The sequence below is a fragment of the Oxyura jamaicensis genome, chromosome 8 (assembly GCF_011077185.1).
Source record: "Oxyura jamaicensis isolate SHBP4307 breed ruddy duck chromosome 8, BPBGC_Ojam_1.0, whole genome shotgun sequence".
Taxonomy (NCBI): Eukaryota; Metazoa; Chordata; class Aves; order Anseriformes; family Anatidae; genus Oxyura; species Oxyura jamaicensis.
In genome coordinates, this window is record NC_048900.1 from 13,231,225 (window position 1) to 13,250,998 (window position 19,774).

General features: G+C 34.3%; 1 protein-coding gene across 6 annotated transcripts in view; it reads left to right on the forward strand.

The window, feature by feature from the left end:
- The window catches only part of BRINP3 (BMP/retinoic acid inducible neural specific 3), a 223,072-nt gene that overhangs the window by 101,713 nt on the left and 101,585 nt on the right, over nucleotides 1-19,774 (forward strand). For all 6 annotated transcript variants that reach the window (XM_035333109.1, XM_035333116.1, XM_035333110.1 and 3 more), the window contains one exon: nucleotides 18,958-19,148. In XM_035333109.1, coding sequence (XP_035189000.1) covers nucleotides 18,958-19,148 — 191 coding nt within the window. The remainder of the gene's footprint in view (nucleotides 1-18,957; nucleotides 19,149-19,774) is intronic.

The window sequence follows — 19,774 nt, forward strand, 5'->3', positions numbered from 1 at the left end:
TTTTTTTTTTTTTTTTTTTTTTTTTTTTTTTTTTCATTTGGAGTGAATAATCTCCTGTTTTTGTGTGCATACCAGATCTATAAATACATTGGTATCCATTTTATTGTACAATCTGGGAAAAAAAAATAAAAAATAAAAAAATTAAAGTTATTCTCTTCCCAAAGCCATTGCAATTCAATTTGAAATTGACAGAGTAGTATGTTCTCATGTGATTTCAATTCTGCCATATATCTGCTTGCGTACCAGTTATGTTAATCCAATTAAAGAAGATTCATGTACCAATCACAGTTTACTGGCTCTATGATTAAAGTGTTAAATATATACAGTGAATTATTCCCTGTACAAAATACAAGGAAAATAGTCTCAGTACATGTAAGTAGTGAATATGCTATGAAAAATAAACTGTTAACAAAAATGCAGTGAATCAAGACAATTCAAATTGATCAAACATATCTTGTGAATAATTGACTAAAATGTAATTTTAATTCACTGTTAAGAGAAGAAGAGTGAAAATACCATTTAAAAGCCCTTGTGGCTTGTGGATTTATCTTGTGAGTGTCTCTTCATTTACTTCAGTGGGGTTTGTAGTGAACTGTAATAGACTAGACTGATAGAGGACATCATTAAACTTAGGGTCCATTTTATCATTTGCTTCTTTAATCTTAGCATATGTTATGAGAAATCATTTATATCTGCTAATGCTCTCTTTCCTCTGTTAAGATCTATAACGTCAATCATATGATCTAAACACACGGTACTGTCAGCTGTTCTGACACATTTTAAAGTTTGCTTAGAGTAGGGTTTTCCTCAAAGATTATTAATGGCTTTATAATTTAAAATTAATTTAGGTATTTTAATGTATGATTAGCTTATACCTCTTAAATATAACATGTAATATTAAATATAGATATACACTACATATCTTCTATGAAAATTATAGATAAACGCTTATTTATATATACTGCAAATTAGTCAACATGCACTTATAACTCACTTTTGTAAGTGACTGATGCCTGCTCAGTACCAAAACATTTCAGATACTGACATTTTGTCAATGTTGGATAACTTTGCCTTTGTATATCAGGTAATATCAGAACCACATGTAAGAATCTCAGAGGTTCTTGAATCCTAAGGTTCAAAATAATCTCACACAGTATCAGTGTCCTGAAATATGTTTATTAGACACTGGATAAGACTAGAAAAATGTCTGCCTTTGATGATGGGAAAAAAAAACCAAACTTTTTTCTCGTTATTGAGGACACCTCCCAGTGCTAGGAGGCCTCCAGTGGCTCACAACAAATTTGCATACCTGCAGCAGGTGCAGAACAAACATTATGCATTTCTCATTCCCTTGCCATATCTGATCTTCTTCACACTAATCTTTATTTACTTCATTAGCTGTGTTTCCAAACTTGCATTTAGATAACTGTCTCACTTGAACTATTGAAAGGACTTTGATGGCTCATCCTTGTAAAGACACCTCAGGGAGAAATTAGATACTTAAATTTCTACGTATAGATAAAATGAAGATGAACATTTGCAATTATACTTTTTTTTTTTTTTTTAATCCTCTTTAATCTATTAAATCATTGGCCAGGTGAGAGAGGGAAAGTAGAAAGATAAAGAAAGAGAAATACAAACACTTAGCATATCTGCAGCTTACTGAAGCAGATACTGAAATAGAGGACCAGATTCCACCTTAAATTAAAATTAATCTATCTATCTTTAAATTTAATAATTAAATTTATCTCCATTCGCACTAGCAAAGTGACTGTAGATTTTTGCAAAATCCATTGTTTCCCTCTTTAACTTTTATACAATTTAACACATTTACATTTTTTTGGAGGGCATTATTTCCACAAAAAATGTTTAATTATCTGATTTATCTTTATTAATTGTAAGATAGGGGCAGATTAGTCCACCCAACCCTACATAAAAAAGAGTTTGTTGATTAATGACCTTTCATGCACTGTTCTGAGTGTTTTTTACCATTACCAGTGTTAGTGTTAGTGTTCTGTATATGAGCTAAATTTATCACAGAAGCCCCTATACTTGGATCCAACAACTTTCTTCATATCTTGTCAATAAATTTATCTTGTCTCAGAGGTGTTCGGGGTCTGGCTATGAGTGTTTTCCTAACAAGCACCAAGTGCAAGGCACCTATGCTTACTGAGATGTGTATTGAGATAAGAGGCCTGTTTCAGTAAAAGCTAAGTAGAAATGAACCTTAGCAGGCAAAAGGTAAGATATCCATCTCCTTATTCTGTCTGTTTAGCATCAAGCCTATGTGAAGGCTTCATTTTTATTAGTAAGGAATTAACCTTGACAGATACAACTTCAGTTCAACGTGATATATACAATTGTGAAAATATAACAAAATCAAGCACACCTCTAATTTCAACTCCAATGCTGTGAATAATATACATTTGCTGTTGTCAGTAATGTGACTGACAGCTTGATGCAGAGATGTTAAAACTAACTGATCCATCCACCCATACTCATTTTCACTTTCCCAATAACACCAGAGGCTTGCACAAATGATGTGGCCTATTTGACTATGAAAGTATATTTGAATCTTGTCGATTTTGACTTTTGTCATCTTTTTGACTAGTTATAAATATAGAATTTAGGTCATCCTATGATGCCATGGTAATTTTCTGGCTAACAGGTCTATATTTGTTTCTCATTAACTGACTTAGTATAGCTTATAGGCTTATGTACATCTGTACAGAAATACAGATAATTGCAACTTGACTGTCTCAAGGAGGACAAACAAGATACATCAGTTCAGAGGAACAATGATTGCCTAGAGCTAGTGAAGCTTCACTACTGAATCAAAGTGCAACCAGGTTCCTTACAAGTACCAGAGCAAATACAGAACCTTCCTGCAAACTATTCAGAGTATCCCCAGCCTCACTGAAAATTATTTTTGTAGAAGGAATAGGATCATAGAATGTCTTGGGATGGAAGAGACCTTAAAGATCATACAGTTCCAACCCCCTTTACATGATCAGGGATGCCACCCACATCAGGTTGCACAGGGCCTCCTCCAACCTGGTCTTGAACACTTCCAGGAATGGGACATCTGTAGCTTCTCTGAGCAACCACAGCACCCTCTGAGTGAAGAATTTCCACCTAACCTCAAATCTAAATCTCCTCTCTTTTAATTTAAAACCATTCCCCCTCGTCCTATCATCTGCCTGAGCAAAAAGTCACTCTCTGTCTTTTTTATAAGTCCTCTTTAAGTATTGAAAAGCTGCACTGAGGTCTCTCCAGAGCCTTCTCTTCTCCAGGCTGAACATCCCCAAATCTCTTTCTTAAAAGGAGAAGTGCTCCAGCCCTCTGATTGTCTTCAGGGCCCTCCTCTGGACCCTCTGGTTCTAACAGCCCCACATCCTTCTTGTGCTGGGAGACCCAGACCTGGATGCAGCCCTCCAAGCGGGGCCTCACAAGGGCAGAGCAGAGTGGCCTTGCTGCCTACTCCTTTGTTAATGTGGCCCAGGATGCATTTGGCCTTCTGGGCTGCAAGCGCACGCACTAGAATTCTCAAGTCCTTCTCTGCAGGGCTTATCTCAAAAATCTGCATAGAGCCTTTTGGCTCTGTCTGTAGTTGGCAGGAGTAGCATTCCTAAGCATCCTTTCTCTTTCTGTCTCCCTATATGTCATTCCCCTCACCTGAAAAACATGGTCATTTAAAAAGAGCCTTTCCCTAAACATAACCATCTTTAAATGCTCTGAGAAACTTCCTTATTCTTCCCACCTGGTTCCAGACACAGTGCCATCAAATGATTAGCTGTCTATGCAGCTGTGATTTTCCTCAGAGCATTAGCTCTATTTTTGCTGGTCCCTAGATGGAGTATTTTACTCACTCTGCGCTTTCTCATCCCAAGAACATGATAGTGTATTTTGCAGTATAATAGGATGAAGAGTATGGAATTCTTACTCGTAGACTATCTGTCAGTCTAATCAAGAATGACCAAGATTATCTGAAAAGAGTATTGGACATCCCAAACTTATCCTCAAGATATTGAGAGATTTAATATCTCGAATTCTAAAGAACAAAAGGATGAAAACAATAGTGAGCAAGAAGGTCCTCTACAAATGTTCCAGTTTGTTCCTCATAAATGACTATTTACTAGGTTATGTTCTTCCTGAGCAGCTTCTTTTAAAATACTACTCTTCTTTTGTTGAAGAAAGGTATAAATTATATTCCCAGTGTAGACATTTTTGATTATAGAGTGGCACAGAACTGTGCCTTGAATAACATTTTAGAAATAGAATTATTATGCCTTTCATCTAAGACATAATAAAGTGAAGAATAAATGTCTCAATCCCTATCATTTTTACAGATGGGAAAACTGAGGCTCCAAGGTATTTTTCTCTGTGTTTAAAAAAGTGCCATTTGCAATGATTATATGATTGATCTAAAACATATTTTGGTCTCAAAGTCCCTAAAGCCCCTTCCCAAACATCATAACATCAAGAACAGACAGGTTAGTGACGTATTTTGTATCCCAGAATAGTTGCTAGAAAAAAAAATATATATATATATATATATAAAATAAAAAAAATATAGATATATTCAGCTACTTTTCAAAGGTATATAGGTAATATAGGTATAGTAAACTGTAAAAAGTAAACTGAGTCATCTGCGAAAATGAGATAAGATCTCCTACAGGTCTGGTTTTCAGTGCCAGGCCTTGTCAACTATATGAAACTATTTGCATCCCAGCTGTTGGCTGAACAAATATAGTAGAGTGTTTTGATAAATAATCCTAGGATTACTTAAAGTAAATAGAACCTTATAATACAGTTTAGGTTATACTTCCCCAACATATTATCATGAAAGTTCTAAAGTGGAATGTTCCTGTAAACTTTAGTACCTCCATGGCATTTTAATACCTCTATGGAATTTTCACATTTCATCTTCTACGGCTAACATGTAAGATTTGTAAATGTTTAATGAAAGATCAATCCACTCTGTTTCCAGTGTGATGGCAATCCCATTAGGGAATCACAATTATCACAGCTGACCTGAAAAATCTAAAACTGCTGTGCTAGTAAAAGCAAGGTAGTGGAAGAACTGTACCCTTCACTTGCTGCTGCTTATCCATGCTTTCTTTTTTGCTCTCCCCTGGCAGCACATTTCAATTATGTCAATGTCTCAACTGGAAAAGCTATTTGTCACCTGATCTCCAGCTTTCAGTAGCTATCATCTCCGAGTTTAGGCACATTTGAATTACTGACTGTGGGACTGAAAGGGCAGGACATCACCACAACTGTACTTTATTACAGACCTACAGTTGTTCTGTAGCAAGTCTAGAAATACAATTTCCTAATAAATAATTATTAGAAGCATCTTTCTGTATGTTTTCCTTCCCAGTAAGGACATCAGCTTTTAAAGAATCACTTCTTCTCAGAGTGTTCACCTGAAATAATATAGTTCTCATAATATTATAATATATTTTATTTTGTAGGAAATTCTATGATTGGTATAATCACAATTATTGACCGAGATAACACTAGTTTCTAACAGTGATGTACACAAAATTAATACTTTATGTGGTAAGGATTCAGACAGTTACTGAACAATGTACTAGAAGAATGCAGCAAAGTGACCCAATTAAAAAAATAAAGGAGAAAAATCTTTGTGAAAATTAAGTTTTCTGTCATGAGGTTTCCCCCAAATCACACAGTGATAATTTATTATTTTTGTAAGGTCATAGAATCATAGAATGATTTGGATTGGAAGGGACGTTAAAGATTATCTAATTCCAACTCCTCTGCCATGGTCACGGACACCTCCCCCACAGGTTGCTCAAAACCCCATCCCAACCTGGCCTTAAACACTTCCAGGGATGGGGCATCAAGGAGTTCTCTGGGCAACTTTTTCCAGTGCCTCACTACCCTTACAGTGAAGGAACTACCCTTTCAGTTTAAAGCCATTAGTCCTTATCACTACACTTCCGGACAAAGATGTGTCATATGTCAAGGTCATATGTGTGAAACACAACATGTCTATCTAGGATCAACATTTCCTCTCTCTGTGACTTCAAGTAAGAAATAGTTTCATGGTTTCAGAAATAAGCGGCAGATTTTCTCCCTGACTATTCCTGTTGGTATGAATTTACTTTATTTTTTTTTTTTTTCTCTGCCCATATTTGACATAAAATGAAAATCACTGATTATCTAAGAGTAGGCCTAGAATTAGAAAACAAATTTACACAAAATATAAGCTTTGTCTTATTTTTAAACACATGTGGGTAAAATTTATATTGTATTTAATTGCACAATTTTATGTAATCAAAATGACATCTAATTGGTGTCTCTGAGTCAAAATGTATCAGTTTTGGAAAAGTATTAGTCTCAAGAAAATGCTAGTCAATAAAAAAGAATCTAGGCATATTTTGAATATCACCAAACTATTTTATGTATGCGTCTACTGAAATGCTGAAACAACTGGTAAATACTGCATATGTGACTTTTCAGTAGAAAATAGTGTTCTTGACTGCACAGCTCTAGACTACAGGTCCACTTTAGCACTTCAGAATACTGCTGCCTGCATATTGCAATATCCGTTATATGACTAACACTTTATTAAAGATTACAATTATAATTAGCACTTTAAAATTTCATTTATTTTAAATTCTCATATCAACTTGTACCGAATCTTTACCCTACATAAAAGTTAATTAAATCCAATTATTTGGCTGACAAGTTCTTTATTTTCCTTCACTGATAATGTTTCTACACTTTTGTGCAGAGCTAGCACAATAATTGCTACTATTGTTACTTTGTATACTGGGAATTGCCAACAGAATAAGATTCCCTCATGCTAGAGTGTATACAGAACACCTCACGGTCTACTCCTAATTTGTTGTCATCTTTAACACCCTTTCAGCCATCCCAGGTTGAGGGGTAAAGCAAACTGTTCCACACATATGGCATAGTAACTCTCTCCAACCTTGTCTAAGACATGTCAAGGATCATTACTCTCTGCACCAAACTAGGTCTACTCAGAGGAGATGAATGTATTTACGGATGTTAATAGCACTGTGAGTTTCATGCTAATACATCAATATGTGTTACAGAGCAGTCATATACCAAACCAGCTAAATGCAAGGCAGCATAAAGATAGCCTTTAGCTTGGGGAAAGAAGGTTGTCTTGTCTTTTTTCACTGCCTATGTTTTCTCATTCAGGGAGACCAAAGACTAGTATTTTCTACTGCCTGCATTGTTTTCACTGAAAGTATTTTATGAATAAGCTGATTAAATTCCTCCTGCGATTTGTTTGCGAGTTATATCCACTTACCATAGGAACTGGAGTTTCAATTTTCATATTGGCCACTAGACAATCATTGGAGGGTAAAAATAATTTCTTTGTTGCCACATTGAATTGTGCTCAAGCTGGAAATCTGGAAGGGCAAGATTTTATAATCAGGTAGGACTTGAACAGATTTGTATTAATGCACTTACATTGTTCATAATTACAATACAGATTACTTCATTTATCCATAGACATCTTTCATTTTATGTAACATATTTTTATTAGATATGAAATACTGGTCTATATTTAACACATTGTAATCTCTCAGTCTGTGAGAAACAGGACATGCTATGGAAGTTCACTGGTATTTTTTTCATGGCAGCATTAAAAAGCAGGCATGTTCTACAATAGGATGAAAATCATTCTGGCCAAGGCATTGATAGCTAAGGTTAGGTTTACTGTGGCCAAAACAGAATCCCCAGTATTTGTTCAGCATTGCTCCATATGCAAAGAATTTGGACAAAAATACCATCACATCCATTGGGCATATGGCTTTGAAAGATAGTTAATCTTGGCACTATTTCTAGCCCTGTATAGCCATTTTGCATTGTGTAACCGTCTTATGAACTTTTCTAGGAAAATATTGTAACTTTCATGTAGATCCTTATTATCTGTAGCTTGGAGCAATATATCAACCAGAATGGAGCCCTAAGCACGGTTGCTACACTAAGGCTAATAATTACCTGAAGTTGACAAGCATCTAAAAGAAAAGTAATAATCTTGTTGCTTTTTTTAATTCAACAATTATGTCTCTTCTTTATTGCAATTTGCCCGATTATCTTATGGTTCTTCCCATGTTATATTAAACTCATATTTCGTGAAAAAAAATCAAAGAGAAATGAAGGCTTCTGATCCTGGCAAGCCAGCCAGATGTGAATCAGCAGTACAGCTGCAATAGCATGGCACTTTGCTCACACTTTCTGATGATGATGCTCAAGCATGGTAAAGACACTGTAAATGCAGACACCAATGATTCAGAATAGACTTTTACTCAGCCATTTTAGTTTAAAGACAGGGTAACCCTGAGCATAACTAAATATTTGTGAGCATGTGCCATGTATTGCTTCTGTTATTTGTAAAATATGTCTCTTTTCTGCAGTTCTTGTTCCAGCCTCTGTTGAGTGCATAAAGTCTCACTCCTTCCAAACCTGTGTCAATACTTATGGTATTACAAATGCAATTCATGGAATACATGATAATTATATGACATTCTAAATCATATTTCATCTCCTATTGATGCTTGTATCCCGTTTGAAATTTTCCATGATCACTTTTATTTTACTCTCACAAACCTATTTTACAGAGGTGCTGAGAGGGATGATGAAATGGATACAGACACACATATATTTTACAATAATGTATGATCAATAAATATATTTTACAATAATAAAAATCAAAGCACAGATTCATTCTATCTCAAGCTTCTTAGAATAATTATGTGAACTTTGTAGGTGATAATTTATTTTACTCAGCAGTTTTAATGTAGTCTGAACACCAGAATAAATCTAGTGGCATACTATGTGTGCCACTAGATTTATTCTGGCCTCCACATATGTGTCATAAGATGTATTACAAGCTGACCTACCCAGTCTTACACAAGCCCTGGAATCCTGAAACCTGTGACAATAGTGAAAGTTTTATTTCAGAGTTGAACCATTTACTCAGGTTGCATGAATGCTATGTACATGCCATTTGAGAATGACTCAAACTGAAATGCAACAGATAAAAAGGCTTTATTCTTTCAGAGAATACATGTAATGTTTAACTGTTTCTGTTACAGAAATTAGTAACTCAACTCCTGTTCAACACTTTTATTTAGTTAAGAGCATTAGAGAACTCTGTGTTTATATTTTGGAACCGTATTGGCAAGTTTATTGCCCTTACGCTCTGTTCAGTTTACTGTTGTAATTCCACTTGTTCTTTAAAGGTAGTTGCAATTTATGCCACTGGAAGAAAGAGTATCACCAGACCATTTTTTTTAATAAAGAAAGCTCAAAATTTATTTTGGAATTAATACAAATAGTCATGCTAAAACAGGAACATTCTCAGTTCTGGCACAAAATAAAAATCAAACATTTTATATGCTGAATGTCTTTTTTTTTTTTTTTTTTTTTTTTTTTTCTCTCTCGTTATATTTGTATGTGAAAGTAGAGATTTGAGCATTTCTTGCTAATGATGAAAACCCATATATTGGAGGTTAACATTTAGATTCAAAGATGATCAGCAGCATATTACTTCAAGCAATAAAAAAAAATATGTAGAAAAATAACACACCAAAGTATATATATAAAAAAGAAACTCTACATTTTTACATTTACTATTGTTTTCAATGCCTTGAATTGCTACAAACATCAATAGTGTAACTGTTACATTTCACAATATCAAAACAGTGTTTAGGCCAATGTCTATGAGATTTAGGCTTGTGTTAAACCATATTCAGCCCACAGTGTTGGTACAAAGAATTGCCCTTATAAATTCAAATGCTGGTAAGTAACTCTGTTGTGTATTAGTGCCAGAGCCTCTGTCATGTGCTCTGCAAGACTGGTGTATAAATAAATGGGAGACAAGAAGTCCGTATTTGGACAGATAAATTTATCAGTTGTGAAAATGAGCCAAATCATTTACAATATAGAAGTTTATTTATGTTTATATAACATTCTCACTGGAAAGGAAATGACTAGACATTATGTGTAGCCTCATAGATAAGGTTTTGGATAAGCATTTTTTTGAGAATGTGATGCCTCTTTTATCCAATTTCTGTTTGCCTTCAAGCCATTCATTTAAGGTACCTTTTCCAGTTCCAGGCAGGCAGACACAACATCAGCCTTTGCTCTGAGAGATGGGAATTTGGTCTCTCCGTGGCATTGAGCCTAAGCCAATACTAAGCAGCTGTAACATTCCAGAAACAAGCAAACAATCAAACAAAACCTTTTTTCAAAGGACTTAAAAGCTCGCATTTACTGCTCCTCTGTCCAGGTCATAAAGGCTTTTCATCTGCTCTGACTATGGAAATAAGGTTATGTCTGTTCACAGTGCTCTGTTCAGGTGAAACCTTACTATGCCACAGTTTTCTGAATGTAAAATAGGATGATTATGAAGCACTTCCTTTAAATTTTAAATTATTCATCACAGTTTGATTTTAATTAAATGTCTCTCTATTACCCGGTAAAACAGATCAATTTTGTTGTTCTGGTACAGAAATTATAAAAGCAGTAATATAAGATGTTTAAAAGACCGAAACTAGGAACTGCAGCAACATACTAACAATGAATTTTAGCATTTTGAGTTTCCTTTGTGATTCATCTTTGGGTATTCACCAACACCAAATCAATGAATGCTCTATTCATTTCTCTCTTATTTTCTCCATTTTTTCCAACTGATCTATTTGCTGATTCCATCTTCAAAAACTACATCTTCTTGTGTTGATTCATGCACTAAAACACTTCCACAGACTCAGCTTTCTTCTTTATCTCTACAAGAAATCCAATTCCATTATTTTTATTTTAGTCAAAACAAAAACAGAAAGGAGAATCTGATTTTGTGGATTTTGAAGCACCAATAGATACTGTCAGCTCCCTAAAATCTCTACTCAACTGAGAACTCCAAAGATGACTTCTGATGACATTCTTTTTTTTTTTTTTTCTTATGAAATTCCAGAGTCACTGTGTTTTGTTACTACACAATCAACTACAGGAACAGGGCTGTGATATATATTGTCTTTTAATGTAATTAAAAAAGACTGTGAATATACCTTTCTTCTCTTTATCATAACAGTTTAATGCATTAAAAAGCTCTTCTTCAAGGCAGACATTTTCCATTTTAAGGGTTACTGTTATCTTAGCTATAGATAAGATAATGGCTTCTAGAAAGAGATTCTGGGAATTAGAGTGAAGGTAATTGGTGCATTGTGGAAAATATAGGAAACAGTATTTATATTTCATTTACAAAACTTACATCCATACTTTTTCATCACACTGAATTGTAGACAACATATGCTTTCACTATACTTGAAAATAAATGGAAATGGAAGAATCTTCCAATCAAAAGTTTTTTATTTTATTTTATAAAGTCTAAGCAAAAGTACCATTTCATAAAACTCGGTAATAGTTTTCATGGGTAATATTTTTATTTTTTATTTTTATTTTTTTTTTTTCCTCTGGGCAGATGTGAGCAGGGAAAAGAGAAAGTTTTGAGCTTGCCAAGACTTTATAGGAAGTTTAGATTAGTCTGAGCAATGTGGAAACTCTCCTAGTAATATCAAGGGAGAATGAAAAGCCTCGTTAGCCCTCTTGGATATGTGCCAAAACATGAAATCAATACTGAACTTCTTGCAAGGAAGGATAAGCATATAAGCCACTTATAATGAAAAGTGACCTAGACTTTTTGTAATTAATTGGATGGACAACTACTCATTACTCCAAAGTGCCATCACCTTCCCTAACAGATTATAAAGGTTATTGTCATTAATGTAGGAAAGAATGCCTACTGGTCAGCATATCTAAATTATCAAGGCCCAGAAATAAGCTATTTCACCAGTTCTTCACCATTAGATGAACAGTTCTTATACAATATATTCCAATTCAGTAGACTTTGCACACTTTGTTCTTGCTGTTTATTTATTTATTTATTTATTCTAATTTGCAATTTATCACTAGTAAGTGCATTTTTTTCATACTATTACTATATACTGTTTGGTGATTGAATGGAGGCAGAAGGTAAATAAGAGTAAGTCACAAAAAGCTATTACTTTTGTGCAAATCCCTTTTCAGGAATAAAGGTGCAGCTAAATATGTGAACAGTGAGACACTGAATGTGAATGTGAATGTGTTCACGAATGTGTTTGGAAGTGTATCACAAACTGTGGATAAAAGGCAAACACAAACATAAAGACAAGATACAGAAATAGTTCCCACCCGGATTTCATTAAAGGAGGAATTTTTAGCTATATATGTTATAGAGGTTAAATTTCTATCAGACAGGGACAAAAATAAATCTACCCTTCTTTCTCTTCCATAGTGAACCATCCATAGTGAACCATCCATAGTGTTCATGACAAGTGAGATGTTTCAAATCATTTACATCATAGTACAAGGGAAAGTAATCTGAATGACTATGCATAGAAAAATAAATACATTTTAATATATTATGGGTATATAATGTATATAATTTTTATTAAAATTTGTTCATATTTGTTCATAGATTTCTATATACTACAAAAGTTAAATTTCTACATATTTCATTTGCATAATGCAAGAAGATAGTGAAGCTGATACAAATGAATTCAAGTTTTGGAAGTAGAATTACAAGTACTAGGAAACTGATAAGGTGAAAAAGGCATACAAAGGGAAGAAATATTACTAGGATGTTTCAAAACAATGGTATATTAAGATAAATAATAATCCTAATGATATTGCTGAATCATTATAAGATGAAAGGCAGTCTAAATATAAGAAATAATATGGAAAATATATATGTATCCAACAAACATTTCTGCTTTGATATTGGGAAAATGTGAGGCAATAGTAAGGATATGGTTAATGAAGAAATACAGTATTTTTTGCATTTCTCATTTCAGCAATGAGAAATTTGTTTAAAAGTACTTTCATATATCTCAAAATTTATTTTTTTTTTCTTTTTAATCACCAATTCTGGATAATTGGCAATTTTAAAAGTACACAGATATGATACATTCTATACTTACAGAATCAGCTTCTTTCAGACAAAAGATGTTATATTTACATTCCCCATGTTACAGTGTTTGTACCTATTATCATGTTCTTTATGTAGGTAGATATTTTTAGAAGGCTGTTCAGTTGATATATGACAAATTCCTTTCTCTTTCACTTTGAATAGTAGAAAACCTCTGTAACAAATATTTAATGAAAGTTGTGGCAGATTTTCCATCCCTTAACTGATTTTAATTAGCATGGGAAGTTTTATGACCTGTGCCAGTAAGGAGGATTTTTTCATCTGAAAATCTGTGAACACTACAGCCTTGGGCGTTACCTGATTCTGTCCACATAGGTATGAAGTTTCTGCTTAAAAGCCAATTCTTCAGTGTTTTAACTCCAGTGTTCAGAGAATATTTTCCATATTTACATGTTACAGAATTTACGTATTTACTGCCACAGAATGGTTTGTAGGTAGTAGCAGCAAGGTAATGCAATATTGCTGTTATGGGATCCTCCTTTAAAAAAATCTGTAAGAATGTGGTGTAGCTGGGTTCAAAGGGCATAACTACAACCTACTCTGAGCCTGTCTCCTATGTTGGAATTAGCCTGTGTAAAAGTTTTCCTAACAGTTAAAGCTATCTAAAGATAGCATTTGCAGAAAACAGGATACAGGGAGTGTGGTTGACAGTGTTACAACTCCTGTCGAAACCAGGCTGTTGAACCCAGCTTTGGTTCATGTCTCTGCAGCTCACAGTTTACATGAGCCCCAGTGTATGATCAGTGCATGATTAGTGTATGATACAATTTATAAGCATTATAATGTCTGGTTGACCTTTTTCTTTGAGGATTACTATTGTAGTCATTTCATTTTGCATTATGTTGGTCTTATTCAAGCTATGGTCTCAGGTATTAAGATATCTTTAGTCTTGTAAAGAAAGTAGGTGGAGAAAAACACCGTATATTCTCCCATTGAACTGTTCTGCCAACAGATTAACTTTCAGCTGCTCTGGAAACATTGGCTTCAAAATCCTGCTGTCATTCCAGCCCATTTGAAGCAGTTACCTTTTCACCAGCCAAAAGTGGAGCTGTGTCATTTAGAAGACATTAAGAGCACAGAGAATGCAGATCAGAGTTCTGTAATATTAAAAATGATCTGATGTTCATTCTCCAAGCAGGCTTTCCAAAATATGCAACACTGCACTTTATTAATATTTATGCTTCCTGGCACTAATGATATTTTATGGAACACCTAAGTTACTTATAACGAGGCCTAACATTTCTGATTTTATCTGGACCCCACTTGGGTATGGTTGACCTTAGAAAAGAGTGTTGTGTTTAAGAAGAATCCATTAGACTCACTATAAATCTATTAGTTAATCATCTGGAATAGCAGAGATTATACGACCATTTCAAATCTTCTACACACGCTAGAATTTTAGAGTACAATGGCATTTTTTATTTCCTTCAACTAGATGTTTTGTCAAGAGCTTTCCCTATATCTCCCCATACCATATAATTTTAAATGTGTCAAAATGAATGCATCAGTAAAAAGAAATGTATAATTTATATATACATTTGAAATAAAATAACAATGGCTTGAAATTCAAAAGAGGCATTGACAACCCTTGTTTTCCTACTGCCCTAGAATTACTTTCAGATCCACATGTAATTTTAACTTCTTTCAAGATGAAAACATGTCTGCATCTACTCTACAAAGAGGTACATCATGTGAGAACATTATTCTTTGATTGAGCATCATTCTTGATGGCATAGTGTAGCAAAACAAAAAAGAAATAGTAGGAAATAACAATATATGTATATATATACACATATATTTTAAACAGTGCTTTAGAAATTTTTATGTTATTTTTACCCTGTCCTGGCTACATGACTTCAACCTAACCTCTAAATGGAACAAATGGCAGGAGACCCCATTCAGGAAACACTCTGTGGTATGCATGCAGTACAGATGGTCAGAATTGGCAATAATAGGCTTCAGATCTCTTGTATATGTGTTAACCAACCAGCGAGGGAACAGATTTTTGGTAGGACATACAAATCTGTGGGTCTGTTATGTAGGAAGAGAGAATGCTGCTCATGGCTTCTGGCACTGCTTATGACAATAATGCATTTCTATTATACCCTTTATCCTGGGAGCTGGACTGATTTATTTCCTTATATAAGCCCTTCCTCTTGTGTAAGCCCAGGAGCTCAAAGCCACCGTCCTTCCCAACAACTTTCCTCTGAGCATTAAAGCACTATATCCAATGGTTAACATATTGTTCAGGCTGGTAATAGATCGGAAGCATAGCGGTTACCACATGCTATCAAATCTTAGCTTCCTGATAGCACTGAGAGAGCTGCTAGTCTTGGATCTTACACATTAAAAGAAGAGGAAGAAGAGGAAAGAAACTTCTAGTAACTTCACTGTTTGTTTTCAAGGCATAATTGGTTTTCTTGACCAGCAGCCAGTACTGATGCTATGCTGTTCTGTGAGAGGTATTTTTCTGGGGAATGGTATTCCAGTAACTATGGAAGGTGGTATTTTCTCTACTAAGAAGGTTCATTAACTCTGCCTTTGGCAGTGAACAGGAACATTATTTCCAAAGGAGAACAGTGTGTGAACACTGGGTAGAAAAATCATTTGAGGGCTGGAGAGTTTGTGGTAAAGAGAATGACTGTAAGAGGAATGAGTAAATAAAAGTTGAGCTTTACTGTATGATAAGAAGAGGGAGAGGGAAATAGATCTTCATCTGTCACAGTTCCAAAACACATGATTTAAGAAAGACTTCAGGAAAAGTTGTAAGCTGATTAGTAAGTCTTTTAGAAGCTTCATTTCAGCCTAACAGTCACAAAAATGTTATATTAAACAAACAAACAACAACAAAAAAAAGCAGCTCCCATATTCTACCTCCTCAGTTTCCACAGCAGTAAATTTGAAAGGACGAATAATTGGTGTAATAATAATTATTTCCATTGATATGCTCAAAATAAAAACAAAACTAACAAAACATTAGCCTAGGTCCTCTCTCTGAAATAGCATAAGATATGGAAAAACAATATTTTCATAGCAAAAATTGTGGAAGGGAGGTACTCTAAATCAAATCTGATTAATTAAGCCAAACAAATTTCTCACAGTGCTAGAATAACTCAGTACCTAAATTCAGTAAACAAAGGACTCTTAGTAGAACAAGAGGACCTGAACTTGGAAATACTTCTGAATTTAGTATGGATGAGACCACTATTTCTAGCTTTACTCCTCCAAAAAAATAATTTTCCATCTTTTGAAGAAAATCTGTAAGAATGATTTACCATCTAAAACTGCAGTTCAGAAAGAAACACAAAAGGAAGCTGTTGACCTAGTTAGTCCAAGGTTAAGAGATGATTCAGACAAGAGCTGTAATTAGTTACACAGAATGTGAGTAGTATTTAGAAGAGCTTTTAATCTATCTGACATGAATTTAAACCTTTAAGATTTGGAAACTGAAGTCATCAAGGTTTAATCTGAAAATAAAATGGTCTCTCTGAATACAGAAGGTGTTCAGATTGTCAAGAAACTCTGATAAATCTTCAGCATCAGTGTTTTGAGATGTTTTGTGATTGAGATGTTTTTCTGAGGGACAGTTTCTTTTTCAGTCACAAACTTACTGACATAGATAGCAAGAGCCATTTAGCGATACTCTTCTGGATGCAATAAAAAGGGGATATACGCATAGATTATGGTCATCTTCACTTCCAGAAAGCTCTGACAGCATTAACAGAATGAACAGTAGTAGCAAACTAGGTTTTATAAGAATTGTAACTTTTCCATTATCCTTCTTGTGTTTATACTTCAACTTTGATACAGAGAATTAGTCATATAGTAAGTTAAGAAGAAAAGATTTCATCTAGTTATAAAATGTATTTTATATGAATGGTTTATATTATAAAGCTTAATTTTTTATCTCACTGTCAAAGCACTTCTGTCTTGAAATGAAGAAAAAAAGAAAGAAAAAAAATGAAAAAAACTTCAAATATGTTCATAAAGCACAGAATTTAAATAATAATAATAATAATAAAAACACACACTGTTTTCCTTATTTCTTTTTTCTTTCACTTGAAAAGTACATTTACAACACAGGGTAAGTCACTGTATTTAGTGCTTGTATTATTGTCGTCACTGGGACCAACCAATACCTTTTCATTTTAGAGTGAAAAATATTTGTGCTTCATTTTTCTTATCTCTTTCTAATATGCAGTAGTTCCATAAAGGTTAAAAGATATTATTACTTTTCTAGATTCATAAAAGGAAAATAAATTTGTGAGATTAAAACTTTTACAAATGGCAAATGAATTAAAAAACAAACAAAGAAAACATAACCAACAAACCAACCAACCAATTATAAAATAGTAATTTCCAGATACTAATTTAGGCATATGGAGAATATACAGTCTTTAAGAAACAGTGGGCATCTGGTTAGTCCTGTGTTCTTGACTTATTATAGATTACATTAAAGATCAACTAAGTTACATAATACTCATTCTACTATAATTCTTCCAATTTATTTTTGAGAAAAAAAGCATCTTCAAGAGTGCATCTGAGAGGGATGGTATCTGAGAGGACTGGAGCTGCACCAAATTGTCATCTATCATGTGCATGTCTAAGCTACCCTGGGGACAAGGCAATTTGGATCTGCAAGGGAAATAGGAGGTTGCTAGAAAGGAGGACTATATAAAAAATTATTTATTTGGGTTCTCCTCATAGACTTAGACTTAAAAGTATTGAAAACAGAAAAAAAAATAGTGTTTATGTATTATACAGCTCATACTACTCATTCAGCCCCATGAAACTGTTTTGTTTCAAACATCACACAAATGTTGTATGTTAGCTACAACCATGATTTTTGTGTTTTGTGTTAATTTTGAAAATGAATGTTTTATTATATTTAGCTGGGATCTTCAGTAGGGTCTTTCAAGCTCACTAATCTGTTTGCTTTTTTACAATCTTATCTGAGGGCAAATCTTAATTGACAGAGGACTTGGCAAAGCTAAACTACAGTCCAAAGGTTGTCTTAGACTTAATTCTCACAACACTCGAGTCTGTAACCAAAGTAGCTGTTGGTGTATCTTGGAAAAGCAAAGTTGCCGCAGACATTCTGTGTCTTGGCTAGATTTTGTGAGCAATGAGTACTTATGCTAAAAACTCTACCAGGTATCTTAATTGGTATGTAAATGAATAAAAGATGTGTTTATTACCGTGTAATTGACTTGTTTATTTTCCCTGTTCTCAGTGATGTATTTTGCAGGGGGAAGGGGACAAGACTATTAATTCATTTGTATCCCTCCTACAATTGAAAAGTGATCTGTTTTAGGAATCAGTCATACTAACTGTATATTTCTTCAAAATGCTGGCCAAAAGTACAGAAAACCTTGCAAATATCATAGTAAATTAAAATGGGGTGTGATAATGTATGTTGTTCAAATTAGCTAGCTATGTACCTAAGTGGCTTATTATCAAAAAGCAAATAACATGGCCCATTTCTTGAAATATTCTTAAAAGTTGCCTTATGTTAATGAAAGTATTTATTGCTTTTGTTTCAAACTTTGAAAAATTATTAGTGCACTTTCCGTTCCTAACATATCTCTTTGTTCTAGGGCTGTATTCACATCAGGGACTAAACATAAACAATAAGAACAGCAGCATCACAAAAGGCTTTTTTTTTTTATTTTTTTTTTTTTCTTTTTTTTTTTCTTTTTTTTTTTTCCCAGACAGTTATTTTGTAATGGAATACCCCTCTACTTCCAATAAATAACACTTGTTGCTGGTCCTATGCCTATGATACATGACAGTGTCACTGTCAAGGACTGCTGTAATACCCAGCTAGTTGCTCTCAGCAAGTCACCAGAGCAGAGTAGTTTGCAAATTAAGACATTTGTCTGAATGACATATTTCTGAATGAGAATCGCTTTACTTTGCAGAGAGTTTGGCCGCTGGAAAGTAAACAATCTTGCTGTTGAAAGAAGAAATTTCCTTGGCTCCCCACTGCCACTTGCCCCTGAATTCTTCCGTAACATAAGGCTACTAGGACGCCGCCCGACACTTCAACAAATCACAGAAAACCTTATCAAGAAGTATGGGACACACTTCCTACTATCAGCTACCTTGGGAGGTAGGGTTAATGCTTGGAAATATGGTGCATGAGTTTGACATGACTGAACTAAAAACATTGGTCAACTGATTTCCTTGTTAAACCATGGTGTTCTTTGTTCACAGAGCAGCTAAATTGAGCCACTATCCCTTGGCTAGATTTTACAGAACAGGAACGGGTTTTGTCTTCCATCCTTATGTCTCCTTCTTCTGCTGATGATAAACTTTTATTATTATTGTTATTATTGATTCTTTGTAAACAATTTTAAGGACAATAAGAAAAGAACACCCTTTGCTGAGAGTGAGGTACTTAGCCCTGAGTTCCTGTTATGCATGATCCTGGGGGATCCTTGGGGATGTTGCTCTGCATTGAGAAGTCATTGAGTGACAGTTTTCAGTAAGAGGACCATAAAACAATCCGGCACAATAACAAATTACACAGGTAATTTGTTATTTGCTCCATTACAGAACTGCAGAGATAAAGCAATAAACCCAGTAACAGTTATTTCCAACAAATCTTTTTCTGCTAGGAGACTTTTAAATGACTTTGACTGCTTGAAGTCCATATATTGCCAGTCTACCCTTTTTAGGACTACTCTCCACTTAACCAGTGGGACTAAAAGTCTCAGAATGGGATGGAGAGGCTTT